This window comes from Lipophrys pholis (genome assembly GCF_963383615.2).
Source record: "Lipophrys pholis genome assembly, chromosome: 21".
NCBI lineage: Eukaryota > Metazoa > Chordata > Actinopteri > Blenniiformes > Blenniidae > Lipophrys > Lipophrys pholis.
Window position 1 is genome coordinate 5,618,563 of NC_137649.1, and position 16,979 is coordinate 5,635,541.

At 40.4% G+C, this 16,979-nt stretch overlaps 1 protein-coding gene across 5 annotated transcripts; it reads right to left on the reverse strand.

Annotated features, from left to right (window-relative positions):
* Positions 1-3,291: 3,291 nt before the first annotated feature.
* LOC308126632 (heterogeneous nuclear ribonucleoprotein Q-like) lies at positions 3,292-15,681 on the reverse strand. Of its 5 annotated transcripts, none has more exons than XM_080491163.1 (11): positions 15,516-15,681; positions 13,509-13,668; positions 12,002-12,120; positions 11,696-11,917; positions 10,656-10,832; positions 10,203-10,338; positions 9,688-9,893; positions 7,041-7,190; positions 6,832-6,953; positions 5,154-5,544; positions 3,292-3,400 (listed from the first exon to the last, which is right to left on the reverse strand). In XM_080491163.1, exons 1-11 carry the CDS (start codon positions 15,516-15,518, stop codon positions 3,362-3,364), a joined length of 1,725 nt encoding a protein of 574 aa, XP_080347289.1. In that variant the 5' UTR covers positions 15,519-15,681; the 3' UTR covers positions 3,292-3,361. The 5 variants fall into 5 exon arrangements, with proteins under 5 accessions (XP_080347289.1, XP_080347288.1, XP_080347287.1 ...); XM_080491162.1 differs by having other exon boundaries at positions 3,317-3,403; XM_080491161.1 differs by lacking the exon at positions 3,292-3,400 and adding an exon at positions 4,608-4,857.
* Positions 15,682-16,979: the final 1,298 nt, after the last annotated feature.

The following is a 16,979-nucleotide window of genomic DNA, read 5'->3' on the forward strand; positions in this document are numbered from 1 at the left end:
TTGATTCAAACCGATCAAATATCTATTCACCTTATAGTGTAAACAAAGGCCTTTCAGTACATTTAGAGAACAAACGACACAAAACCACAATCAAAGTCAATAACTTTATTAGAAAAATAGGTTTAACTCACCTCACTGTACAGTATAAAACATTTCATTTGCAAGACTGCAAACACACTTGTTAGCAAAAAAAAAAAAAAAAAAAAAAAGACTTTAAATTGGAGAACCAATCGAGTCAAATCTAGTTTGTAGAAGAAGGGGAAAAAAAACTAATGTGGAGGAAGCTGCACAGTCATCTCTGAAGTGGAAGAACTCCGACTTTAATGGCAAAACGTCACAAGAAGGCAGAAACCAAACCAACAGAGGAGAATAAAAAGATGGGTGATGTACGCTGCATGTCCACACTCTAATCAGTTTTCCGGCTCATTTTGAATAAACAGAAGAGGTCAGGGATGAGAAACACTCTTTGAATCACCTGTGTGACTAATTTCACAGATTTGATTGAACTCTTAAATCTCTGATTAAATTAAATGATTAAATCTGATTAAATCTCATGCTTGAATTTAATCACAAATAGAGCAAAACTTCACTGTTGGACCAATTTCAGGCCCAAATATTCACTTTAGTACCAATATTGAATCTGAAAAACTAAAGTTGAATTTAACAAAGCTTTTAGAACATTTTTAAACTTTTTTAGACAAATGGCTAAATCCAGACTTGTGGTTGTGTTCATGAGGAGCGGGGAAGAAGCTCTAATTTTAGAGTGGAGGAAGGGAAAATACATTTGAAAGAGGGGACATTTCCACTTAAAGTGCATGGACATGAGAAAAACCTTCTGTGTGTTGTCAAAAACTACCTAAAAGATGTTGCAGTAATCAACTACAGTTAAAGCTTGACATGAGCTGCAATATCACTTTGCACCACTAGGTGGTGGAGTGAGTCAGTACCAATAAAGCAGTAAAAAATTTGAGGAGCACAGACGCTCTTGGCAACAAATAACTAGTGAAACTCAAGAGGAGGTGGCTCTCTACTGCCACCCGGTGTGAAAAATTACTTTGTTTAAATGTTACACATCGTACGTTCAGCCAATGTTTGCAAACTCAAAAAAAACAAACAAAAAGAACAAGTTGTAAAAGTTCAGTTTTGTTGGTAGTTTCAACTTTACAGGTATGCTTTCACCTGAGTTAGTTTATATGACGGGATTAATGGCACCGACTTCTTAATTCCAGCTCTATGAATGCAAAAGTATCAGTTTTTAAACTGAAATAATCCAAAACCTCCTGGGGAGGTCTGTAAAATTGTCCTATGTAAAAAATAAAAAATAAAAATAAAATAAAAAGCTGCAACGTACATCACCCCGAGTGTCGAGGCCTGAGAAATCCCGCCATGCCACAACAGAAATGTTAAGACAGCTGTCCCGTCGTGGAAGACAAAGGATGGCCACCGTGCTTTCTCCCAGGCATTCGTTACATTAAAAAATAAACAGCTCTAAAAAAACACTTTCTGTGCGTCCACTACATCTTTGATCGCTTTCCGCGAAGACAGCGAGGCTCTTTCAGGCTCAGTCAAGTCTTAAAACCACGTCCCGGGCTGCGTTCACACGCACTGGTGCAGCTCACGGGTCCAAACTCAAGCAAACCGTGTTCGCCATTAACGGATCCAACCGGCCTACGAATACGTCCGACTTAAGTCTGTGTACATTAACCTGGACTACATTTGGGTTCGTGTATGAACAAATTGTTTACATATTTGTGGAATAACATGAGCATGCACAAGGTAAAAATTTCACGTTTGAACTTTAGTATCTAGGATTGTGCATGTGTACATACTTTGTTATAAATACATTTGTGTGTTGAGGTTTTCCAGCGCCCACAGCAACATGTATGTGTGTCACTTTGACAAGCAGATAAAACTGTGCAATCCTGTACATATTACAGATTTTCCTATGTTGCTTCATTCTATTTTGCCTATTTTCTCTATTTTATCAACATTGTATTTATACACCATGTGTTTTGCTCTCATGCCACATGGTTTGAATGACGTGTCCGTCAAGACTTCTCCCTCAGTCTGGACTCACAGGCTCAAATGTATCGGGTTGTGTAATGTTTACATCGCTGAGCATCACCAAGCTCAAACAAACTTTTACAGGTACTTGTCAGAACACACAGGGGCAAATAAAGTACGTACAATCAGCATTATGTTATCCTGCTTCTCATTTCCAAGTGCTTTCGTGCCTTCGTAAACAAACCTAGGTGGTATTTCTTCTCCATTTTGCCCCGTTAATCTACACCGATGCTGAATTTGTCTCCTTATTCCACATCCGTGTTGTGACCTCGCAGCAGATCTACTTTTTTAAAATTCATTTCATAATAGATCTCAACTCATACAAAACAAAAATCCTCCTTGCATACTAAACTAAACTAAACTAAAACTTTACTGACGCCTTCGGGGAAATTCCTTTTCGACAAATCCTATGTCTGGGATGCGGAGGTGTGGCCACATTACGGCGCTCCAGGAAGCAGGTGGGGGGGTGGGGGTGGGGGGGGGGGGGTGGGGGGGTCAAAGGTCTTGCTCAAGGAGCCACAGTAGTGACCCGTCAGCTGTGGGATTCGAACCTGCGAACTCCCGATCCCAAGTCCGCTTCTCGAACCTCTAAAGTCCCCCCCAAACACAGCTGATACAAGTGCCTCACGTTGACATGATTTAAACACATTGGACCACCTCTAGCTGTGAGCTGCACCACTGGTGTGAACGCGGCCTTAAATAAGTGCTCCGTTGTTTCCTGTGCAAACCTCTGAGGTATCGGACCCTGCCTCAGCTTCCCCAAAAAAACGAGACAGAGCAGGCGCGAAACCGAGGTAGTAAACAAACCTTTTTTTTTTTTCCCCCTCCTGGAATGCCCGACCTTTAACGGCCAGGATGGGGGGGGGGGGATCGCACCTCAACGCCACCTCAGATAATCATAGATTATCAATCCATCCTGAAGATGTAGTTTAATAAAGCACTCAAAGAAAAAAAAAAAAAAAAAAAATTAAATCTGCTAAACCACTCCAAACTTTTACAATTAAAAAAAAAAAAAAAAAAAAAAAAAGTGCAAAGCCTTTTTCCAGGATGTCCATCATGAACTTGAAATCCAACTCAGAAAGTCTCAAATGGTAGATGTGGGATGGTACCGGGGGCAGGGGGAGGGGCTTATAAACTTTTTACAAAACATTTTCTCTTCTGATTATCTTCAATTGTGGTATCAAAAAAAAAAAAAAAAAAAAAAAGGTCTGGAATACCATTGGACCTCTGAGTCAGTCTGTTGACCTTACCACTCCCATCCACTGGCAGCCTGCAGCACCGAACGCTGGGTCAGTCTTCATAGCGACGCGTCAGGACCGGCCTCGACCCCTTTGTCCTGCTAGTCAGGTAACAAAAGGAAGCAATTAGAGGATGAACAACAGGATACGACTACACACTTAAATGCACAGCTAAGTCTCTCACACACACACACACACACACACGCACACACACAGTCGCGTCGGCTAAGAAGTGCAGAGGGAGAACTGTGTGAACGACATGAATATGCAGAACAAGACTCTCACGCCTGCTGACGTTAAAACATGCAACATGTCAGTGCCTCGGTGAGGACGTCAAGCAGGTTCTGATCGGTAAGCGTAAACTGAGGCGAGGCGGCAGAGAGAAGGGCGAGGGAGGAGGAGGGGGAGGAGGAGGGAGGTGAGGGTTAACGGCAGCCCACGTGTTGGAAAAAGCAACATATAGACTTAAAAAGCGAGACATGCATGGCAGTTCTCCCACAAAAAAAAAAGAAAAAAAAAATCAAACCTCAAGATAAAACATGCAAAAGATTAGTATCCAGGCCTTCAACAGCTAGGTAGATCCTTCTGGGACAAGGAAAAGCTTCACTTTGAGAAGAAATCAAATTGTGCTTTCTTACTCCCACCACCCCGCGTCGATAGTAGGCGACAAAACGGGACAAACTCGCGGGAGGCGGGGCTTAACTCGTCGGGACACCAATTCGTGAGCCATTTGGGGGTTGTTGTTTTTTTTGGACATGAGAAGAACTCATAAGGATGAAGTATGTCACTACACATACAGAGCACTCGAGAGATGCCGACTATAAGAAGTAGGTGATTTGAAATTTGATGGCATGCAGAGGTGACACTGTAGCATGTGGCCAACATTGGCAAACCTTTTTTTAGTCCATTTTCTTCCACAAGGAGCCTTTAAAAATTTGAAGGCAATTTGAAGAGAGAATTTGCCGAAACATGAATTTTCAACACAATTTGAAGTTTTGTACACGTGTGCGTGTATGTTTATTAAAGCAGACAAACAGCAAAGAATACAAGCCAAAATGTAAAGCCAAAAAATAGGACTGCGACGGTCCCTTTTTTTTTCTCTTTTTTTTTTTCCTTTTCTTCTCAATAACAAGACACGCATTACTTTGTGACAATACAAATTGTATTTTCATTTGTTTTAAATACATGTTTAGGAGACATATGCTTTGTCGCTGTTAGCTACTTAAAACATGGAAACCAGAAGTTCTAAAAACAGACATAAAGCTATAGCCAAATAGACAGCTCGAGCACATTATTTGCATCTAAAAATTTGTTATGGAAAATCTTTTACGACCATCTTTTTTTTTTTTTTTTTCTTAAAAAATAAAAACCAAAAATAAAGAGGAGAAAACCAGTTCGCCAGAAACAGGTGGGAGTGTGATTACGGTTTGAGTCCAAGCGGATTATTAAAATATGTACAAAAAGTTGTTTTCTTGCCAGATGTCACCAATTGAGGGAGAGAAAAGAAAAAAATGCAGGCAACCGTATGGGATTGAGGGCCAATCAGATCAAGTCTCTAAAGGAACAGACAAAAACAAAAAAAAAGAACCAAACACGTATTTTGTTATCAAAGCCCTACTTGGTTTACTTCCACTGTTGCCCAAAAGAATCCTGATAAAATTCCTGGTTGTCAGATTTGTAACCGGAATAGTTACCAGAATGATCACCACCTTGGAGCGGTTGCTGAGCAATGGGTTGAGAGCCCCAGTTCTGATTATTGGTCTGGCGACGCTTGGAATCTGGCTGGTTGTACCCGTCAGCTTTGCGCTTTCCTCCTACATTTCCACCGCGGCCACCCCGCGCACCACGTACCCCTCCTCGCCCTCTCGGCTGCACGCCTCCTCTTGCTCCCCGCCCGCCGCCGCCGCCGCGGCCTGGTCCGGGCCCGCCGCGCTGGGAGAAGCCGGCCCTGCCTCTGGGTGCCCCGGTGCCACCACGTCCCCTGGCCGGCGAGGCTCCGCCCCGCACGCCCCTGCTGCCGCTCCGCCCCCGGCCGGGCGCCTGGAAGTCGTCGTAGCCGTAGTAGGGGTCCTCGTAGCCGCCGCGGTAGTTGTGATAGTCGTAGCTGTAGTAGTCATAGTAGTCCTCATAACCGTAGTAATCCGGGGGGTAGGAGTAGCCGCCCCGGCTGCCGCCTCGGCCCCGGCTTCTCACCGGTGGGGGCATGTGGGGAGGGGGAGGGTAGTAGTAATAGTCATCATACCTGACAGAACAGAACAAACATTAAAAAACAAAGCGGAGAAAAGCAAAGTGGAACTCTAAATTTAAGTCCCAGTTCCACAAAAGCATTTTGAAAACTTTGTCCATTTACACAGAAGCTACAGAAACACTGAAAACAATGTAGTTAGGATGCCAGGCCATGAGATGGCGCCGTTGTTTACGTAATGAAACCACACACGGTCAAGAGTAATACACTATAAACATTACCAATGAGAGTATAGGACATTCTTGTGGACAGACGATGATGTTGGATTGTTATAACAATGACTGTCAAAATAAAACTACCAAGTCCAGGAGAGTCTGGACTGGCTGTCATGACACTGTGGAGGAAACTTTGTTCAGATTGTCCATCTGCTTCTTTCATTACTGTGTGACTTTAACAGCTCATATTACAAATGTGTGACGTGCTGACGAAGTCCCAGAGGTCCCTGTAATACAAGTCAAGTAAAAAGCTCTTTATTTAGTTGGTATCTTAGAAATGTCATCAACAGTCTCATGAGTTTTAGGTTATGAGGCGTCTGCATAACAAATCCCTTCAGTGGCGACGTCGGAACAAAAACTTTAGTTTGTTGTCAGACCGTTTAAACGCTTATTTTACATTGTGATCCATAGATAAAGTATTTAAAATGTGTTAACAGTCAGCATACAAAGTGTAGTTTATGTCCAGATAAGTTAAAATAACGTAATGTAATGCCGGTGGTGTTTTAGTCAGTTTAAATCCTTTTTTGTGGTCCATTCAATAGGGGAGAGAAGTAGAATTTAAGCCACCAGAAAGCACTTCAAATTATGAAATAGTTATTTATTCTAGTCTCTGGCCATCCGGACAAAGTTCAAATGCATATTTCATCGCTTTTTCTTCTTCCGAGAAACAAAAAAATTATTGATTTCTTTAATAATGATAAAGAACAATTTCCTTCCTTTAACATTTTAAATGTAGAAATCATCAATACTGGCGTTTTTTTCCTAACATGCAATTCAAATCCTCCCTGAATAAAAAAATAAAAAATAAATAAAGATTTTCTGATGCTTTGGCATTTGTAGAGTTTAAATATGAAAAGACAACTTTAATATGTTTAAAGCCCCACAGGGAGAAAATGACCAACAGATGGAGCTTCTATTCTTGTTATGAGTCCAGTGTAGTGACGATCCACTGGAGCTTTATTGTTCATTGTTGGTCTGACTGAGAGTGTTCTGTAATGGATCCAGGTTTAAGGGGACACGTTGACATTTATCTTTGGTGTGGTGTTTCATCTGAGGAAAAGTTTCTTACATTTGTGTTTTGGCTGCTTGTCTCTGGGCCTTGCGCTCCTTCCTCTTCTGATCTGGCGGCTTGGCGAAAACAATCTCAATGGGCTCTCCCTCCAGCTCCTTCCCGTTCAACTCCTCCAACGCCTGAGAGGAGATGTGATGCATGAGTCAGCGTCTCAACGCAGAAAAATGCTCACGATTCCAAAAGGACGCTACAGAAAAAGGACAGACCTTCACTGCACCATCTCGCTCCTCGAAGTGAATGAAGGCGTAGTCTTTGAGCTTCTTGACTCGCTCCAGTTTCCCAAACTGACTGAACGACTTCTCCAGGATTTCCTCTGTGACACTGTTGGCGAGGTTTCTCACAAATAAAACCTTCACCTGCAACAAAAAAAAAACATCTCCCATCAGTCACATGAAGGAAAGACCGAACCTCTAAGACTGAAACTCAAGTAAGTAACGGATAATGACAAAATGACTACATCTCCAGACTTTGAAAACATCAATATATTAGACAAGGAAGATCTAAGCCAAAAGCACACAAGCTCCTTTGACACCAGAGCTCAACTTGGTCAGTGAATGTGTTTAATTTCATATATTTTGAATGTAAGATTGGATAGTTCAACACACATCTCCATAAAGTTATACTATAATGGAAAAAGTCATTGAAAGCTGGAGGGATGGAGGCCACATATGGTTCGGGGGTGTGGGGGGGGGGGTTAACCCCAAAATAGTCACATATTGATACTCCAATTATTTCTTAATCATTGTAAAACTGAAGACGTTCAAGGAAGAACTCATCACATGCATTTTCTCAATACGCTCATTTAACAGCCTCTGTGTTCAATGAATCGCTCCAATTATCACTTCTTGGTAAAAACATGTTGCACTTTGGCCTTCTGAGGATTGTGAGGTGGTCTTAGCCTGGACGGGAGTATTTTAAAATTCAACAAATATTAAGAGTTCTTAGAAGTTATTCTTAGTTTTTATTTACAAGTCATGAAGTCCTTGCAAAGTAGCAAAGTCCTCTTTGTTTTAAGCGGTATGATAATTTTCTATGTCTTAAGATTAGTCAGAATTTGCAGAATTAAACCAATCAGCGTCATGCCCAAGACTTGGGGAGACTTTTAAATGGCCACTTCTTCAGTGATTGGCTTAAAGTCAGTTCTGGGTTGTTCTCGCGAGGAGATGTTGAGATGAAGACAACAAGCAGTGAGTCTCTGATTATTAACTCTGTCACATCCTCTAATTTAACGGTTTGAAAGAAGAAATTCGTCTGAAAAGTTGCAGGTCAGGTTCGACTTTCTCTATCAGTTATTTTTAAATGCATACAAACAGAAATGTGTTCAGAAATTTTCAAATGTCTCCAGGTTTGTTAATGTTTATAAATGTTTAGATATCATTCATTAATGACTGAAAATCTACGAGCTTAAAAAAAGCTGTTTATATTTCACTTCTTTTTTTTGAGGTTCCTATCAAAGAATTCTAAAATGCTTTGAAAGATGGATTGATGTGTTGTTCGAAAATACCTTTTGTTTTTCTTAAACTCAGACTATTTATATATATTCGTCATGTCAAGTAAACCACCCCCAAAACACTTTAATTTTCTAAAAAGTAATAATTAAACTTCTGCTTGTATTTGTTTAAAAGGTTAGTGAATAGAGAGCACTTATTAAGATGACTCTTATTACCAGCTGTTTAAAAGAACTATAATGTTTTATCACTGGGGCCTCACTCAATCTAATAAAGGCAAGTATGTTGTAATGTGGCTTATAAACACACTATTGAGATGAAGTTAACATCGGCTAAAATCGAATAATAATGAAGAGCCTCCTAAGAACGGGTCAGTAAGTATCTCGGTTTTATTCTCGTCCCGGAGCTTTCTTTCAAGGAGCACATTGCAATTTTGCTTCACAAACTTCGAATCAAGATTGGATTTTATTTTCGGAATAGATCATGTTTCACCGTATGTGCTTGAAACCGTCTTGTGTCTGCAACATTTTTACCCTTTATTGATTATGGCGATGTCCTTTATAAGAATGCTTCATTGAAAAGTCTGCAGTCTTTGAATACAGCTTATCACTGTGCCGTGAGGTTTGCGACCGGTTGTGGTCGTCTCACTCATCACTGAACTGTACGCCAGAGCCGAATGGCCCTCACTCAGAGCGAGGAGGTATTCACACTGGATGACTTCTCTACAAGACACTTCTTATCTGAGTTCTCTTCTCCAGAGAACCAACAGCCGGTATTCCCTTCGCTCCAATTACATTCTTCATCTACATGTTCCTCGTGTTCGGACTGATCTGGGAAAGCCAGCTTTTAGTTTCTCCGCCTTCTCTGCCTGGAACAACCTCCAAACTGGTTTCCTTACATCACTTCTGATCATTATTACTCTCCAAAGAGTGAGACCGATAAATCAGTGCTCGTGTTCTTAAAGGTTTTCCACTGTTGATGAATATACCTTTTTAACATTTTTACTGTTTAATAATTGTCTTAATTTTATGGCACTTTATTCTATTATTATTTACCTTAAAACCTGCCTTTTATCATCTAAAGTTCACGTATGGATCTCTGCACTATCGCACTTTAACTATCGTATTATGTTAATTCAGTTTTATTTGTTGTAAATCTATTGACCTCTTGGCCAGGTCACCCTTGTAAAAGAGATCTCGATGTTTTTTTTTGTTTTTTTTTACTTTTCCTGGTTAAATAAAGGTTAATGAATGAATGAATGAATGAATGAATGAATCTATCACCAGCCGCCACTGACTGGACGTCAGAACTTTACTGGCGCAGCGTAAACCAAACATTCAGATGACCGTTTCAATGATTAAATCTTGTTTTAATGTCTAAAAAAATATATACTTCAGAATCTCACCTTGGCCATCACTTCAGGATCGGGGTCCTCGATGGGGTCGGCCCACTCCACCGTCACCACGTTGCCCCAAACCTTCACCTTGCCGCTCATTAGCCGGCGGCGGGCCTGAGCCGCCGTCTTGTGGTCTTCGTACTCCAGGAAGCAGAAGCCGCGGTTCTTCTTTTTGTCGTCGGGTTGGTGGTAGAGAATGACGTCGCTGAGACCCTCTGGGTCAGCACACACACACACAACCACACACACACACACAACCACACACACACACACACACACACACACACACACACACACACACACACACACACACACACACACACACACACACACACACACACACACACACACACACACACACACACACACACACACACACACACACACACACACACACACACACACACACACACACACACACACACACACACACACACACACACACACACACAATGAGTTCATTAGTGATCAGCTGGTACATCATTAGTTTGTTACAAAGCAGATGATGGAGAAGATATGTGTACCTGTGACTTTAGCAAACTCTTCAACAATCTGCTCCTTTGTTTTACTCTTGGGAATGGAGCCAACGAATAACCTGTTGTTAGCGACTGATATACACACGCCGATGTGTTTGCCAGGACGAATCTCATGATTGTTACACTGGAAGAACACACACACAAAAATTTGCAAATGCAAATTATTACGAGTGATTGTTTCTTTACTTTTCCACAATATTTCCAATACATTATCAGCACTTTGTGGAACGCCAACTGATCTTTTTTTTTTTTTTTTAAACTTCCATGAAAGTGAAAAATTTAAAAGCATATTATTACAAAATTTCAGGAAATGTAAAATAGAACTCATATTGTATGTACAGCGTTAATTGTGCGAAGCTGGTGCAAGACAGCACAAACAGCAACTGAATATACACGTTTCCATTGTGGAGGCCATCCTGCAGCATTCCTGACTCAACTTACCAGCTTCACTGCCTCCTGCGCCGCGTCTTTTGTGCAGAACGTGACGAAGGCATAGCCCCTGTTAAGGCCACTGAGGGGGTCCATCATCAGCCTGAGATCCCAGATGGGCCCGGCCTTCTCGAATAGAGGAACCAACTCGTCCTCGAAGAGGTCGCGGGGAATCTTGCCAACGAATATCTGGGAAAACAGAATAGTTGCACACGTACGTTATAATTACAGGATAAGAATGTCAAGTCGAATGTTTCACAGTGCTCTAAAAACTGAAAAATTAAGAATAAAGTAGCCTCCTATCTCAGATCTAATGACGTTACAACGAAGTTCCCACACCTCAGATTGAAAACTATGAGATTATATCAGAGAAAACCCAGCACCTGATCAGGTTTCTCAGAGAAACTGATTGTATCAGCTCATTTCTGTGCATTGTTACTGTGTTTACATCAAGGGTGTCAAACACAAGGCCTGCAGGCCAAAACTGAACAAGTGGCTCCAAATCCAGTTAAACCACAAATTGTTAAGATTTCAAAGAAAACAATGATTTTTTTAACCTTCTCAAGAGTAGTGAACACAACACTGAGACGCAATCAAAGATATTGGTGGTGAACAATAGCAAACGAGCATTAGTCTCAGCCTCAAAGCCATGCTGTCAACGCAAGTTTATAAAAACATGCATAATGCAACAGCTAGGAGACTTTTTCTGGAAATTACAATGTATTTCGCACCAGTGTAAGAAGGTTTTATTAAAATTGGCTTTAAGTTGAGATTATAGTAATCGTTTTTTAAATATAGACATTGTCATGACATATTTTGCACCACAACAAAAGAAAACTCTAAATTTAGTAATTATTATGGCACTATTCTAATGGTCAAGCCCACACCAGATGAAATTGGGTGATATGTGACCCCTGAACTAAAATGTGTCTGACTCCGACTCTGACCCCACCCCACGGTTTACATGATTTGTTTACGTCCCAGTACAGATACGTTTGAGTATCTAGTGATTCCCTGTAAGTATAGATGTAATTTATGTTCTAATGATGTACCTCTGTTCCGACAGTGGGCTGGGACCCAGAGTAGACCTCCTCGGGTGGGGGCCCACCATACTTTCGCTGGCCAGTCGTCACGTCGAGCGTGTAGTTGGTTCTATCCAGCAGCTCTTTGATTTTGGCCTCGTCTGGTCCTTTAGTGGAATCTGAAACTTTTGTCCCTTGTTTCTCTCTCTGCCTGTAAGTCTTCATCACCCCGCAGAGAAAGGCACTTTTGTTCTGCAAGGGAAAGTTTATACAATGACACGGCTTCAATAAAATCTCCTTTTAATACCATAAGCTGGTGTTAAACACTCAACATACCTGCACGTGTGACAGATCACTCTCTTTAAACTGGACCAGCACTTGAAGGGCTCCCTCCTCGTTGAATTCTTTCAGAGCTTCGATCGCCCTTTCATCGAGGTCACTGTGTGCTACCAGGCCTGAAAAACAAGAAACATTTTTGGTAAATTAGAATATTGTGTCTGTTTCTGCATTTGTGTCACTGATCTTTCATTACTACTGGAAGAAGTCAAGAAGAAATTGATCATTTGTATAAGATATGTACATAGTTCAGGTATAAATGTAACCAAAGGCCAACAGCTCCAGTGTAGTTTATTTCATCATATCTCTTTTTCCATATCCTAACTTACACTTAAACATCTACCTGAAATGATTATGTTGGCTGATGCTTCTCTCACACAGATAAGCACAATTATTGTACTTCCCAAAAACACAAATACAGTAAGTTGTCTTGTTCCATTCAATCCCTACAGTCTGACCCGAAGAACATCTTCTGTTAGCCTTCAGTTAACTCGCCATTTTGTTTCTGACCACTGGCCTCAATCTGCCCTCCGTGTCCAAATTAACACCAAGCGACGCCTTAGCGCTAATTAAAAAGCCAAAGTGAGGATGACAGGATACATGGTGGAAATACAGGATCCAATTTAACTTTCACATTTATTTCCCAGGTGGATCTATGTTTAAACTCAATGTCTAAAAATAGAAGTTAAGTATTTTAATAACATTTATTTAAACATGCAAAACCTCAATTTTAGCATCTTGGCCTGTGATTCCATTCGCTCTTAAAATAAATATAACCTTAACAGCTGGACATGGTCGAGGTAGATAATACAAATTCCATACATTAAATAGAATCATATTTTAAAAACGCCCAGATTTTATTTTATAGTTACATGTTCAAGTAGAGAGGACCCAAGCTTAATTGTGTACTGCCTATAGACTTGTGGTGGAGGATATTACTCTCGTCTCTAGGCTTTAAGAGCCCGGTCCACTTAACGGGTATGATCAAACCCACATTCCTTTTTAGTGTCAGTATCCCTCCCAACAATAAACAACACTTATTTGTTATCTTATAGTTACTTTTTCTGTATTTTTACTCCACGATACACCACGTCTGCAAGTATTTATGTTCCTCTGTTGGACAAGACTGTAATTATAAAAGGTTATATAAACTGAAAATAATGCAATGTCAGGATGAAACAATATCGGCTCAGTTTACTGGTGAGCCGCCTCCCAACGCTGTGGAAATGCGCTTGCACTTAAAATAGAAGTAAATCGATACCATGTCTCATTTCAATGAGGATAAGAAATATAGATGATTGAGATCAGGGCAGATCACCCTAAAGTTTCTATTAATAATTCATGACTGCAGCAGAGATGGCATTGATTTGCAGTAGATTAAAGTCATGTAAACGGCGTCCAAACAGTGAAGAGTCACACAAAAACAAACGTGTACAAAGAACTACCTGACAAATGGTGTTCAACACAGCTTTACAGAACGGAAATCAGTGTTCAATCTTCATCTCACCTGCTACATAAAGCTCATCTAATTTCTCAGCGACCTTCTGAGGTAAACCAGCCTCCAGTAAAGCCGGGAAGTGTTCTGAGTGGGTCACTGCTGCTGTAGTGTCCATCGGTTCCTCCGTACCGTTCCCATTTACGTGATCTGTGGCCATGTCTTCAGACATCTGTGCACAAGGGATTAGAGCAGAATTAGGAGTTGCAATGTTTCCATGCACAAAGTTAAGCAACACATTTATGGAGATGTTTTTTTATGCTTATGCACATTCTAAATTCATAGGTAATTACAGTCATTCTGGGGCTACACTGTATTGTGTATGTATTTCACGGTATATTTTACCTCTCCAATTTTCAACATTTACTTTAAAATTGTGTCACAATTCAGGATGATTAACATTTTCGCCTGTTTTCATACCTGATTATACTGGTTTCACCCTTCATTTTTACAATTTAACACACTTTAGCTGTTCAGCTTATATAAGCAGTTTCAAAAATAGTTTTCCCATTATCAAGTTATTCTTCTTTTAGAAACTCTAGTCATTTATGGGTTATTTTTTTTTATTTAACTTTCTGCATTCTTCCTCCCCATTTCTTGTGGTTTTAGATATTTGGGCCATTTAAATTGCTGCACCTTTTATTAAAGCCTGTTTAGCCAAGAGCCCTATTGAAAATTACTCATATAGAAAAAAGAATTTACATATAATTTAACTAAAACGTTAGGGCGTCACAACGGAAGGGCTGAAGAGCCACAGGTCACAGAACCCTGGTCTACATTGTAGGAGGTCAAGTCAGACATTTGTGTCCTATATGTACAGTAGAGCTCACCTCAACTTGGACTTGAAAAGCAAACAGATAAAGACAAGCGAAACATGGATATTACTGAGCTCTTGATGTTGCAGATCAGATTGTTGAAGGGAGTGAGGAGGAAAACCGGGATGATTACATATATTAGGCATGAACAGGTTTGTAAACATGGCTTGTAGGTATTAGTCCAACTCAAATTTATTAGACCTCAATGTTAAACCATGCTCTCCTCTATCTGATCTGCACACACACACACACACACACACACACACACACACACACACACACACACACACACACACACACACACACACACACACACACACACACACACACACACACACACACACACACACACACACACACACACACACACACACACACACACACACACACACACACACACAGGTTACTGGGTAGAACAGAGACAACAGATTACGTGTACAGTTTGGCGCCATCGTTCAAGACAAGACACCCTTTAAATGCTGCAACGATGGCTTTATGATGTCAAATATTTAATCAAATATCTTTCCAGATACGACACTGAAAGATAAACGCGCATACTGTTTATTGAGAGAGAGAAAACGTTTGGCAAGAAGCTGTATTGATGAAATGTTGACATTTACAGAAGCAATTGCTCGCCCCTACAAGTGCAGGCGATTCCAAACATCTGAAATAATGTAAATAAAGACTTGATCGATAAAATACTTTTAATAGTGAGGCTGATCCATTGTAGCGACTTTTACATTTATGAAACGGGCAACACCAAGACGGGGCGTTGGAGTTAATAAGTCAGTTATAATTAGATATAAATAATAACCCTCTGTTATTACAACAACTTAATTAAGACATTTGTGTAACTGGCTTCTTTCACGTCCACCACGCCTCTGGATGCTAGCTTGCGTTCGCATCGCTGGCTCGTGCGGGCCCGACGCGTCGCGTGGAGCCGCGGCTCCACCGATTCATATTCACGCAAAAACAACTCTGCAAGCAGATTTCCTAGTAAATTACGTTCATTCTAATTACTTGAATAGTGTGCATACCGTGAACGGGACGTCAAGTCAGAGCGGGCCTGTTTTTTCAAAATGCCGGCTAGCCGAGTGAAGGAGCCGCCGTGTTGCTAGCAAGCTGCCCGGCGTGCACGGAGAGAGCGTGGAAACGGAGGGAAAACCACACAGCGGCTTCGCGGAGGAGCTCCGCGCGTACGTACCATGCAAATCTAAACACGGGTGCACGATGCCGCTCCGCCGTGATCCAGGTGGAACAAAAAAAAAGGGAAATATTCACGCCGCCGCTTCTCGGCTCGGTTTCTTTACTCCCGGTGAAACAAAATGGCGACGACGTAACGTCGCGAGCTCTGCTTCTCTCCTTCAGGCACGGGGCTTCCGGAGCGGTTTCCCACGGGCCGCTTCGCTCGGCTGTGCTCCGTTTTTTTTGTTCGGTCTTCAAACAACTTTATTAACATAATTGCACGTTACACAATTGGTAGAGATACAAAAATAAAATTTATGTGATTTTTGTAATGATTAAATGATGTCAGACTATCATTCCCATGTCTCATATTAATAATATACTACTAACATTTTACGTAAGATTTTTTTTTAACTCAATTACAAATACTGTTAAATTGCTGGCACTTGTCCTGGCACTGTTGGACTGTGAATACTATACATATTGTAAATATCAATACTACTATTAGTACCCCCCCCCCCCCAGTATTTCGATGTGTATATATATATTTATCATATTATCTCTTTATATACACATACATAGTTTATTCTCTTGTGTGCAACTATCCTGACTGTATTTGTGTAATGTTGAGCTGCTGTGTGACTTAATTTCACCGTGTAGGATGAATAAAGTCTCATCTCATCTCATCTCAACAAATCTCATCTCATCAGGAACACCAGGGCCCCTCAATGGAATGTACCTCAGATTTCAATTGCTGCATTGGGTGGACATGTACTCTGTACTGCTGGTCTAAGAGAGAAGAATCCGGTCTAAACTGAGATCCATCCTGAACAATGTGTTTTCTTGTATTACAAGTCCCTAATAACAGCTAACCTATAAGAGGGAGCTATATATTTTCATAAACTGTCTTCATGCTATTTAATTGTTTTCTGCCTTTTTATGTTTTACAATTTAGTGTATGGTCAAGTTTAAAACAGCCCTCTCCAGCTTGGCTTTCATGATGCATCACTTTCATTTAAATGTATTCCCTATACTTATTTTCATGGAGGACTGATTGTGCCAAAATTAAATAAATAAATACGCCATTAAATAATTAATTCAATGTGTCATTAATTTATTAAAATGGGAATTAAATATATAAATGTGTAATTAAATCATTAAACTATTAATTAAATGTGTCATTAGTTAATTAAAATACCAATTAATTTTATGTAAAAGACATATATCATTGTTTTACTATTTAATTAATTATTTCTTTGCCTAAATGTGCCAAAATAAATAAATACGCCATTAAATAATTATTTATATGTGTCTTTTATTAATTAAAAATAATGAATTCATTTTATGTTAAAAACATGTAATTATATCACTTATTAATGGATTATTTCATGGTCTGGAGTTGCACTGCTTCATAAATATATTTTATCTGCCAAACTCATCAGTCAAAGTCAGTGGGCGTGGCTATCGCTGATCCAATCAAACA